The sequence below is a fragment of the Bombina bombina genome, chromosome 2, assembly GCF_027579735.1.
Source record: "Bombina bombina isolate aBomBom1 chromosome 2, aBomBom1.pri, whole genome shotgun sequence".
In the NCBI taxonomy this organism is placed as follows: Eukaryota; Metazoa; Chordata; class Amphibia; order Anura; family Bombinatoridae; genus Bombina; species Bombina bombina.
This window is the reverse complement of record NC_069500.1, coordinates 1145401615-1145413684: the sequence shown is the minus strand read 5'-3', so window position 1 is coordinate 1145413684 and position 12070 is coordinate 1145401615. Positions and strand designations below refer to the sequence as shown.

The following is a 12070-nucleotide window of genomic DNA, read 5'->3' as shown; positions in this document are numbered from 1 at the left end:
AAATTTGATACTTTTGCTTCTTCGGAGGCTATTTTTGGGAGAAAGGTTCTTCAAGCAGTGGTGCCTTCTGTTTAAAGGTCCCTGTCTTGTCCCTCCCTTCATCCGTGTCCTAAAGCTTTGGTATTGGTATTCCACAAGTAATGGATGAATCTGTGGACTCGATACATCTTACAAGAGAAAACATAATTTATGCTTACCTGATAAATTCATTTCTCTTGTGATGTATCGAGTCCACGGCCCGCCCTGTTTTTTCTAAGACAGGCATTTGTATTTTTATTTTTTAAACTTTCAGTCACCACTGCACCCTATGGTTTCGGTCGAATGACTGGGGGGTGGAGTTAAGGGGGGAGCTATATAGGCAGCTGTGCTGTGGGTGCTCTCTTTGCCACTTCCTGTTGGGAAGGAGAATATCCCACAAGTAATGGATGAATCCGTGGACTCGATACATCACAAGAGAAATTAATTTATCAGGTAAGCATAAATTATGTTTTATGATAAATTAAAGATGCTTTATTAGAAATTCAATGTTACAATTATTTTAAATAAATGATGTCACCTTCTAAATTAAAGGGATATGAAACCTATATTTTTTCCTGATTCAAATAGAGCATGCAATTTTAAGCAACTTTCTAATTTACTCCTATTATCAATTTGTCTTCGTTCTCTTGGTATCTTAGTTTGAAAAAGCAGGAATGTAAGCTTACAAGCCGGCCCATTTTTGGTTCAGCACTCTGGGTAGTGCTTGCTGATTGGTGACTACATTTAGTTAACCTTTAAGGTCCTTTCAAGATTTCCCAACTATGAATGTTCAGTAAAATGCTGGGAGTGTCTTAGGACATTAAACCCTGGGACACATTAAGACGTTGGAAACGTAATGCTTAAATGAAACTTAAATCACATTTTATCATACACACGTTTACGTACATTTAATGGTGTGACTATTGCAGATCTCCATGCTAAGACGGCCTTTTATTGCTTACTAAGAGACAATTGAACACATCATTCATTGTTACTTTTTCCGCTCCCTTTTTGTTGCCATTGATTGAGACTTTGAGATATTCTGACAATAGCTTTGTGGGATCAGCAGGCCCCTGAGAAAGTAAATAATATGGGTGACAAATACAGCATGTTTTTATGTTTACGTTTATATACAAATATATTGTTTTGTTAATAATTCCACTTGAGTCAATGTACAATTGAATTTGAGATCCTCTTTTATAACAAATCAGTTCTGCTCTTTCCTGTAGGATCTGAATCCTCCTCTTCTTCCTCCTCCACCTTTGGCTGCTACTGTTATTGCTTCCACATCGTCTGGAGCTACATCTACTGCTTCACAGAGACCTGTAAGTGGACCTACTGAGCAAGTAACTCACCTGAGACCGTCTACAAGGCCAAGCGTGTAAGTTTCTGTGAAAGACAAAAATGATATTGTGCGGTTTTGTACATTGATCCGAGACAAACAGTACAGAATTGCTGAGACTCACTTAGAACAATAAAGGCTGTAGAGAGATGAAGGTGCATTTTTATTTGTCATGTGACCTTAATTGAGAAGGTTATTGAGTGCAGCATGTGAGGTCCAATACATCCACATAACAACAGAGATACTCCGATTACGCACCTTTATTTGGAGCACAAGCACTTCTAGTACTTTTGATAGTGTGAAAAAAATAACACTTAGCTTTTAATTCATATTTATTACATTTAAAGGGATACTAAACCCGTTTTTTTTTCTTTCATGATTCAAATAGAGCATGCAATTTTAAGCATCTTTCTAATTTACTCCTATCATCAATTTGTCTTTGTTCTATTGGTATCTTTATTTTAAAAAGCAGGAATGTAAGCTTTGGAGCCGGACCATTTTTGGTTCAGCACCTGGGTACTGCTTGCTGATTAGTGGCTACATTTAGCAAAATAAATAAATAAATAAATAACTAGATGACAGCATTGTGCTAAATAAATTACACTTCAACCTATGTCAAAATAAAAAATAAAATAAATACATGTCAAGTTGGTATAATGTATTCCGCTATAGTATAATCTATATGCAAGTTAAAGGGGCATTAGTATTTTTTCTTTCTTTCTTGCATCTAAAAGTATTAATGTGAAATGATTGTTACTATGGTGAAAAAAAATGTTTTCTTCTTAAATGGAAAGAGTCCACAGCTGCATTCATTACTTTTGGGAATTAAGAACCTGGCCACCAGGAGGAGGCAAAGATACCCCAGCCAAAGGCTTAATTACTCCTCCCACTTCCCTCATCCCCCCGTCATTCTTTGCCTTTCGTCCCAGGAGGTTGGCAGGGAAGTGTCAGAAGTTTGTTTTTTGTCTCTTATGGAGGGTAGTACTCTTCGACATGGGACGGGAGTTTTAAGTAATCCTGTCAGTCTCTCAGTGAGGGCCTTGATGTTAGAGTCCGGAGATGCAGGAAGAGTCTTTCTGCGAAACCATCTGGACTCATTTTAACAGCTCCACAAGCAATCAGCGTTGTCGAACGTCGCTTCGCTGCCTGCTTTCTTCTCAAGTCCATGGCGGAGGTGAAGCTACGATCTGTCACACTTGGACTGTGTTCCTGTTTCCACAGAATAGATTCCGGTAAGATCGTTTAATTTTACTTCTTCATGAATGTACTGTCATACCAATGTTTCCGGTGAGGTGCCTACCTTGCGGGATTTAAAGACTATAGGGTCTCAGTGGGACGCCTTTTGTATCTTGGAATCAAGGGTTAATATCTCCTGAGGGGGATTATTGAACGGGGGGGGGGGGGTGTTAATCATGTTTGTTATGTGATTCAATCTGCTTATGTGTAGTGTTAACTGGGCTCATGGCTTGGGACATAAAGGCCTTTGGAAGTGACGCAACCTTATGGTTTAGCGCGCTTTTTTTGGACTGTACAGTTCACCTTGTGAGTGTCCCAGCCATTGTGGGTGTCAGGGGCCGTTTAGTTTTTGTTTTTCTTTTAGTCCATATTTGCATATTCTGTATCCAGTTATGGAGGATTCTGATGCTGAGACTGTTCAAATTTCAGAATCTGATTCTTCGTCCTGTGAAGAATCTGGTTTGGCCTCGTTGACACATATCAATCAGTTATGTTTGGTATGCCGTATTAAAGTGTTGACACATATCAATCAGTTATGTTCGGTATGCCGTATTAAAGTGCCTTGTTCCCCAGGCTCAGGGAATCAAGGGACCGCTGAGCCATCTGCCTCTGGGGGCCCTGTCCTCCGAGAGACAAGTTCCCTACTGCTCCCTCCTACTACACATGCGGATAACCCTGATTATGTTTATCCCTCCTTGCAGGGCGGCTTGTTCCCCCCCCACGGAGGTTACAGCACATTTTTGCTTCCACATATTTTTGGCAATTATTCGCCTACACAGTCCAGACGTTTATTTGCGATTGTGCTCGTGCCCTATTGTCCTGGGTCTCCAGGCCTTGGGTGGGCCTGTACAGTTCCCTGCGAGCGTAGCTGTCCCTGAGTGTTGTGCCTTTTTTTACAGAATAGCGCTCCTTCGCGATTACTCAGATATTTTTTTCAGTTATTAGACGACCCTATCCTTAATGGATACGGAAATCCACAGCCTTCTACTTTGAATGGCTGACCTCATTAGACATGAGGGGATGAAGTAATCTCCTGATTGTCTGTTATTGAGATCCTTCCCAGTTTTGTTGGAAGATCGGGGTTCCGTTTGGCTGGTCCTGCGGGTAGGCCTGTTTCTTCTTGGGCGTTAACCTACGGGTTGCCTTATATTTTCTTTTATCCGATTAGGATGTCTTTAATTTTTGTTTATATATTTCCTTTGGGAACTTTCTGGGATCGATACTCACTGTTACTTCTGCGAAAGTTTGTTAAGGTACATGTTAGTCCTATGTTTGTCTGTTATTCCTTCTTTCCCTCTGAGGGAGGATTTATGAAACTTGACAGTTAGGGCCCTGGCAGGAGGCTGGTCCTGTTTGGGTTTTTCTGTCTCGTGGATGTTCAGACATGTGGTGCTGTTTCTGCTTGACTGGTCCAGTCGAGGCGCTGAGTACTCATATTATCATTTGTGTTTTCTTGTTTTTGTTTCAACAAGTTCAGCTAAGCATTCTAGAGGACCTGTGGGTCCGTGAGGCAGGAAGGATTGTTTTAGTCCTTATTAGCCCTCAATCTGGTTAACTGGGTCAGTGGAGTTCCGCTGTGTCACTCTCTCTTGTGTCTGATATTATCGGGAACTAGAGTTTTCCTCCCCCATGCTGTGGAGGGTTGGAGGGCTTAGCGCCCTCTTGCCGCCGATTTGGGTGGCTTGGCCTTCTGAGGCTCTGGGATTATCCTTTTTTGGACTTGGTCCTTCAGCAGCTAGTAGCTTGATGGGTGGCTTAGCTGCCTAGCTGCGGAAGGTTTGCAAGGTGTAACGAGCTGCGGCTATTTGCACATTGACTGTGTAATATCAAGCTGTTTTCATGAGACCTTTTTGGTTCCTCCGTTTTCTCCGTGTGGGTTAGGTCTCCTTTTAGGGACCTGGTTTTCCCATCAGGAGATGGTTGTTCCCTGTTAGGGACTCTGGGCGTGGTCTCCTTTGGGCTCGGCTTAGGGTTCTTCCCCGGAGCTGGGGATGCTCCGCATCCTTTTCTCTCTGAGATCCTCTGATTGTATGGAGGTGATGTGGAGACCAGCCTTTGCTTGAGTGTTTTTGGCCTTGAGGTATCCCCTTGTTTGTGGTCCTGTGGCTGTTTGAGCATCTACGGGCTCTAGTGTTGTTGTACAACTTTTAACGCCTTAGCTTCTTTGGAGCGTTGGCAAGGGGTGGTCTCTTCCTTGGGTTGGGACTTGCGAGTTATTCTCGTTATCTGGGTTGATCTGGATATTGCATTGATATCTCCCTGTGGGTCTGTTTTTTATATCACACGGGGTGTTAAGTTCTAGGTTATTGTTTGTTTAAACAATTGGGGGCTCGGACCTATCTTCACCCTGGTGCTTCCGCTTGCTGAGGCTTCACTCTGTGTTTTCCCTTGTGGATCCTGTTGCGGGTTGTAACCAGACTTTTAGGCTCTAGGGCTGGTTCGGGGTTCCCCAGTTCCAGGGAACTTGGGCTCTGACCTTAACTCTAACTAATTGATCTGGTCATGGTTGGCCAGGTTTTCTGAGTGCCGAGGCTCGCTGGGCTTGATTTACGACTTTATGGTCAGTTTCTCTTGGTCAGCTTGCTGTAGTAGCCTTATGGATTCACTGCTCTGCAGGCGAATGGGTTTGCAGTGTCTCTGCTGCAACTATTGCACATTGGATATGTGTTAGCAAGCTAATTTTTTAGGGGGATTCCTTCCAAGTTCGTTTGCGTTGAAGATTTGATCTCTCCTTTAGCCTGTGGCTTTGTGTCTTGTGGGCAGGTGCTCTGCCTTTCTGGCCCCATTCTTTTTCTTAGGGTGGGGACTTATTCTCCTTCTTATGGAGGTGTGGTCCCTTTCATAGGTCTCCTCCTGGATTCAAAAGGTCAGAGCTGAGAGTTAACCCTTCAGAGTGGGTATTCTCTCTGGGTTGTTACGTTCCATCTGGAGTCTTGCTGGTTCCGTTTCGAGACTATGTTGGGCCATTTGCTAGATTCCTTTGGGTCTACGGCCTTGTCGTCTGTTCCTAAGGAGTTGGGTTGGCACCCGTGCTCTGTTGGGATGGCTGTGGCCATTCTTCCGCTCGTTTTTGAGCTGGTGTTGGGGTTCTTCTGTTCCCCTGTTTCAGATCTGACGATGTTTGGGCTGGCCCGGTTGGGAGTAGGTTCTGAGATGCGTTGTCATCTTCAAGATCTAGGTTGGCATAGTGACTAGCTCCCTGGGCTTGCAAGCAGAAGGTCCAAGGTTCCAATCCACCTTTTAGTTCTGGTTGTAACCTCTCATTAATGGTGGTGCAGTGGGCCTTGTTGAGGTTATGTGTTTCCTCTTTTGGAGACCTATGTGTAGGTCTCGCGGTTTAGATTGCCTAGAGAGTGCTCTATGTCTGGGAGTTTTTTTTTTTTTTGCAATCTGTTCTCTTGCTGGTCGCTTTTTACTTCTTAGCAAGTATTCTTCTGTGTCATCATGATGATGGCTGCATGTTCTTGACTCAGGGTTTTCGTCTGGGTCTGTTAAACCTTTTTTGTGTCGAAATACTTCAGTATTCTACATTCCGACGATGTGAGCACTCCGTCTTCAGTTGTCTTTCAGTGCTTTACACAATGTTGATAGAAGAGTTTCTCTGTTCCGATGACCGGTCCTAAACCTCTGGTTTCTGCTTGGTCTGGGCCTAGCCTCCCCTTGTCTGTAAGGACCCATTTGGGTCTTGGTGAGCTGGGCTCGGTTTTTCTTCTATGATTTTTGTGGTGACCTTTCGGTTTCCCTTCGGTTCTTCCTTACCCTATCCCTTTGGGAGTTTAGGCTCGGGACTGTTGGCTCAGTTGAGTCCAATTTTGTGGTCTATAGCTAGGCTTCTGGATTATCTGCGGGTCAGTGTCCTTGGGGCTTTTTCCTTTTCAAAGTTTTCTCGGCTTCGGACGAAGCAGGGTTTTTTTTGGGTAGTGGTTCAGGCTTTGTGCCCTCAGAATGGGCCGCCAATAGTTCCCTTCCATCTTGGCATTCAATGTCTTCAGTGGCTCGGGTATTGTTTTCCCAAAAGTAATGAATGCAGCTGTGGACTCTTTCCATTTAAGAAGAAAAACTTAAATTATGCGTACCTGATCATTTTCTTTTCTTCTGATGGAAAGAGTCCACAGCTCCCCACCCGTATTTTTTATGTGGGGCGTCATTTATTTAATCTTCTGGCACCTTTCACCCTGATATTGATTCTACTGTTCCTTGTTCCTAGGCATAATGACTGGGGGATTAGGGAAGTGGGAGGAGTATTTAAGCCTTTGGCTGAGGTGTCTTTGCCTCCTCCTGGTGGCCAGGTTCTTAATTCCCAAAAGTAATGAATGCAGCTGTGGACTCTTTCCATCAGAAGAAAAGAAAATGATCAGGTAAGCATATTTTAAGTTTTTAAAGCTTATGGGGCCTGTCAGTGTCCATGAATAAAGTGGTGGAAATGTTTTTTTTTTTAAAGGCACACGAAACCCATTTTTTTCTATCATGATTCAGATAGCACATATCGTTTTAAACAACTTTGTATTATCACATTTGCTCTCTTGGTATCTTTTGTTGTGTCTGGAGCACTATATGGCAGCAGTTGTGCAAGAATGTTAAACATCTACAAGAGCACAAGATGGCAGCACCATTTCCTGCCATGTAATACTTCAGACACCTATCTCTATCTATGTATCTCTTCAACAAAGAATACCATGGGAACGAAGCAGTGTGATAATTGAAGTCAATTGGAAACTTCTTTAAAATGTTATGATGTGTCTGAATCAGAAAAGAAAATTGTTGGGATTCATTATATCAGTCTCTACTAGTCCCACGGACATGCAGACATGAGATTGTACTTTACATAAAGAGAAAAACTCACTGCCTTTCAATAACAGCCATATTTGGATTTTTAGCCTTTGCGTTAAACACTCAGCTACAGTAAAGCTGGAGATTTGCCCTCCATTTCTTATATGAAAGCAATATGACTGCCAATATTGGAACACAGCACACTGAAGCCATATCCTTTACAACTTATCATGTTCACCATGTCCAGCTCTTCCTATACAGATGCTGAGTCTTCCTATTTTGATTCCACAATCCAGATGTGCAACGGGACTCAAAGTTTTCCAAATTATGTTCTGGGCCAGTGATTGATCGTCCAAATAAATATGGTGGGCTGATGTTGGTTAGGCTTCTATTTTCAATAAGATAGGGAAAATAAATGTTTTATCCTGGTTGGCTGAAAGCACGCCAAGCTCATGTGTTTATCATTATAGATCATGGGCAGACTTCAAACAGAAACAGTCATACATACAGTACAAACGATTACAAATGCAAAGGTTTTCATTTAAAAAGTGAGACTTATTGTGTCTGGTATTTCCAGTGCCAGACTATATGATTCGTAATGAAAGACAAACCTTGGTTTGTAGGTAATATCTTTTCATAGTTTAAATCTTCAGGTGTTTGGCATATTGTTCGATTGTCTTACACATTTCCTTAAAGGGACAATGAATCCATTTTTTTTATTTCAAGATTCAGACAGAGGATGTAATTTTAAGCAACTTTCTAATTTACTACTATTATCAATTTTTCTTCGTTCTCTTGGTATCTTTATTTTAAATTTTGGTTCAGCACCCTGGATAGCACTTGCTGATTGGTCTCTGCATTTAGCCACCAATCAGCAAGCACAACCCAGGTTCTGAACCAAAGATGGGCCGGCTTGTAAGCTTACATTCTTGCTTTTCAAATAAAGATAGCAAGAGAATTAATAAAAATTGATAATGGGAGTAGAAAATTGCTTAAAATTGCCTGCTCTAGCTGAATCGTTTAAGAAAAAAATTGGGTTCAGTATCCCTTTAATGATTGATATAGCTCTGGCTAATGTATGTACATCACATGTGAGGCTACATGGAAATGCATTACCTTTCACAACAGTTCTTGGCCATCATGTGCCAGGATTTTAATTACTCTTTTGATTGGATTTATCATTTGTTGAATTAAAAACAGATTTAGAAATGACTAGAATGCCAATTGCAAATCATTTTTTCCAAATATGACAAATATTAAAGGAATAGTCTAGTCAAAATTAAACTTTAAATTAAACTTTAATGATTCAGATAGAGCATGCAATTTTAAGCAACTTTCTAATTTATTCCTATTATCAATTTTTCTTTGTTCTCTTGGTATCTTTATTTGAATGTAAGCTTAGGAGCCTGACTATTTTTGGTTCAGAACCTGGGTAGCGCTTGCTGATTGGTGGCTACATTTAGACACCAATCAGAAAGCGCTACCAGGAGCTGAACCAAAAATGGGCCGCCTAATAAGGGGCCTTGCTAATAAGAGTTAACTAGAAAGTTGCTTAAAATTGCATGCTCTTTCTAAATTTTGAAAGTTTCATTTTGACTAGACTATTCCTTTAACCCCTTAATGACCACAGCACTCTTCCATTTTCTGTCCGTTTGGGACCAAGGCTATTTTTACATTTTTGCTGTGTTTGTGTTGAGCTGTAATTTTCCTCTTACTACTTTACTGTACCCACACATATTATATACCATTTTTCTCGCAATTAAATGGACTTTCTAAAGATACCATTATTTTCATCATATCTTATAATTTACTATAAAAAATTATAAAATATGAGGGGAAAAATGGAAAAAAACACACTTTTTCTAACTTTGACCCCCAACATCTACAACCAACAAAAAACACCCATGCTAAATAGTTTCTAAATTTAGTTTAGTCTAGTTTAAAAATACCCAATGTTTACATGTTCTTTGCTTTTTTTGCAAGTTATAGGGCAATAAATACAAGTAGCACTTTGCTATTTCCAAACCACTTTTTTTCCAAAATTAGCGCTAGTTACATTGGAACCCTGATATCTGTCAGGAACACCTGAATATCCCTTGACATGTATATATATATATTTTTTAGAAGACATACCAAAGTATTGATCATGGCCCATTTTGGTATATTTCATGCCACCATTTCACCGCCAAATGTGATCAAATAAAATTATTGTTCACTTTTCCACAAATTTTTTCACAAACTTTAGGTTTTTCACTGAAATTATTTACAAACAACTTGTGCAATTATGGCATCAATGGTTGTAAATGCTTGGGATCCCCTTTGTTCAGAAATATCAGACTTATATGGCTTTGGCGTTGCTTTTTGGTAATTAGAAGGCCGCTAAATGCCACTGCACACCACACGTGTATTATGCCCAGCAGTGAAGGAGTTAATTAGGGAGCATGTAGGGAGCTTCTAGGGTTAATTTTAGCTGTAGTGTAGTAGACAACCCCAAGTATTGATCTAGGCCCATCTTGGTATATTTCATGCCACCATTTCACCCCCAAATGCGTTTAAATTAAAAAAAACTTTACATTTTTCACAATTTTAGGTTTCTCACTGAAATTATTTACAAACAGCTTGTGCAATTATGGCACAAAAGGTTGTAAATGCTTCTCTGGGATCCCCTTTGTTCAGAAATAGCAGACATATATGGCTTTTGCATTGCTTTTTGGTAATTAGAAGGCTGCTAAATGCTGCTGCGCACCACACGTGTATTATGCCCAGCAGTGAAGGGGTTAATTAAGGAGCTTGTAGGGTTAATTTTAGCTTTAGTGTAGTAGACTATCCAAAGTATTGATCTAGGCCCATTTTGGTATATTTCATGCCACCATTTCACCGCCAAATGCGATCAAATAAAAAAAATTGTTCACTTTTTCACAAACTTTTTCACAAACTAGGTTTTTCACTGAAATTATTTACAAACAGCTTGTGCAATTATGGCACAAATGATTGTAAATGCTTCTCTGGGATCCCCTTTGTTCAGAAATAGCAGACATATATGGCTTTGGCATTGCTTTTTGGCAATTAGAAGGCCGCTATATGCCGCTGCGCATCATATGTGTATTATGGCTAGCAGTGAAGGGGTTAATTAGGGAGCTTGCAGGGTTAATTTTAGCTTTAGTGTAGAGATCAGTCTCCCACCTGACACATAACACCCCCTGATCCCTCCCAAACAGCTCTCTTCCCTCCCCTCCCCCACCCCACAATTGTCCCTGCCATCTTAAGTACTGGCAGAAAGTCTCCCAGTACTAAAATAAAAGGTATCTTTTTTTTTTTTTTTTTTTTTTTTGGAACATATTTACATATGCTGCTGTGTAGGATCCCCCTTAGCCCTCAACCTCCCTGATGCCTCCCCATCTACTTTATTGGGAGCCATCTTGGGTACTGGGTACTGTGTTTTTTAATTTTTTTTTTTACTTTTTTCTGTAGTGTAGCTTCCCCCCAAAGACCAACCCCCCCCACCCCCTCCCAGATCCCTTAGATCCATTTAAATTCCCAATTCCCACCCCCCTTTCTCCCACTTAATATATAAAAAATTTCTATAGAGTAGTTCCCACCCGTGCACGTGCCCGCCTGCTGCCCCCCGGCGACACCGCCCAGAATCCCGCCCCCCCCGCTAGCATCATGCACGCCATCGATGGCCATCCCGCCTCCTACATTGGTTCTCACCCACCAAAGGTTACGGCCATCGATGTCCGATGCAGAGGGGGCCACAGAGTGACTCTCTCTGCATCGGATGGGTAAGAAAGGTTATTGCAGGATGCCTCGATATCGAAGCATCACTGCAATAACCGGAAAGCGGTTGTAAGAGATCAGGATCGCTTCCACCTCTTTCCAAGACCGACGGCGTACGTTCTCGGACGTTAAGGGGTTAACATTTTGTCATTATTTGGTTTGTTGCATGGGGCATTTTATAGAATGTAACCATATTTTATTGTTTTCATGTGCTGACAGAAAAACATAAATTATGCTTACCTGATAATTTAATTTCCATCTGTATGGGAAGAGTCCACAGCTGCATTTCTTACTTGTGGAAAATACTGAACCTGGCCACCAGGAGGAGGCCAAGACACCCAAGCCAAAGGCTTAAATACCTCCCCCACTTCCTCATAACCCTAGTCATTCTGCCGAGGGAACAAGGGACAGTAGGAGAAATATCAGGATGAAAAAGGTACCAGTAAAAAAAATTTAGGGCCGCCCATTGGAGAACACGGGCGGGAGCGGTGTCTTAATATGGGAAGAGTCCACAGCTGCATTCCTTACTTGTGGGAAACATATACCCAAGCTCTAGAGTACATGGAATGCTAATGGAAGGGGAAAAAGAGAGGCGGACCCCAATATATCGCTGTCTCTATGCTAAACAGATGACACTCCTCAGTCAAAAAGATAAGGAAGTCAAAGAGGCCCTCTGACCCCCTACGCTTCCCGGAAAGGAGAACAAATAGAGAAAGAGGTTTGTCTAAATTACTTTGTGGCCCGAAGATAGAACTTCAAGGCACAAACCACATCCAGAAATACATTGTAAACGTTCCTTCGACGAAAAAGGATTAGGACATATGAAGGGACCACAATCTCTTGATTGATGTTGCGAATTGACACAACCTTAGGAAGAAAACCTAACTTGGTTCGTAGAACAGCCTTATCGGCATGAAAAGCCAGATA

The 12070-nt window shown here is 41.5% G+C and overlaps 1 protein-coding gene across 3 annotated transcripts in view; it reads left to right on the top strand.

Moving 5' to 3' along the window:
* The window catches only part of SH3RF1 (SH3 domain containing ring finger 1), a 379385-nt gene that overhangs the window by 302440 nt on the left and 64875 nt on the right, over nt 1-12070 (top strand). For all 3 annotated transcript variants that reach the window (XM_053703817.1, XM_053703816.1, XM_053703815.1), the window contains one exon: nt 1248-1399. In XM_053703817.1, coding sequence (XP_053559792.1) covers nt 1248-1399 — 152 coding nt within the window. The remainder of the gene's footprint in view (nt 1-1247; nt 1400-12070) is intronic.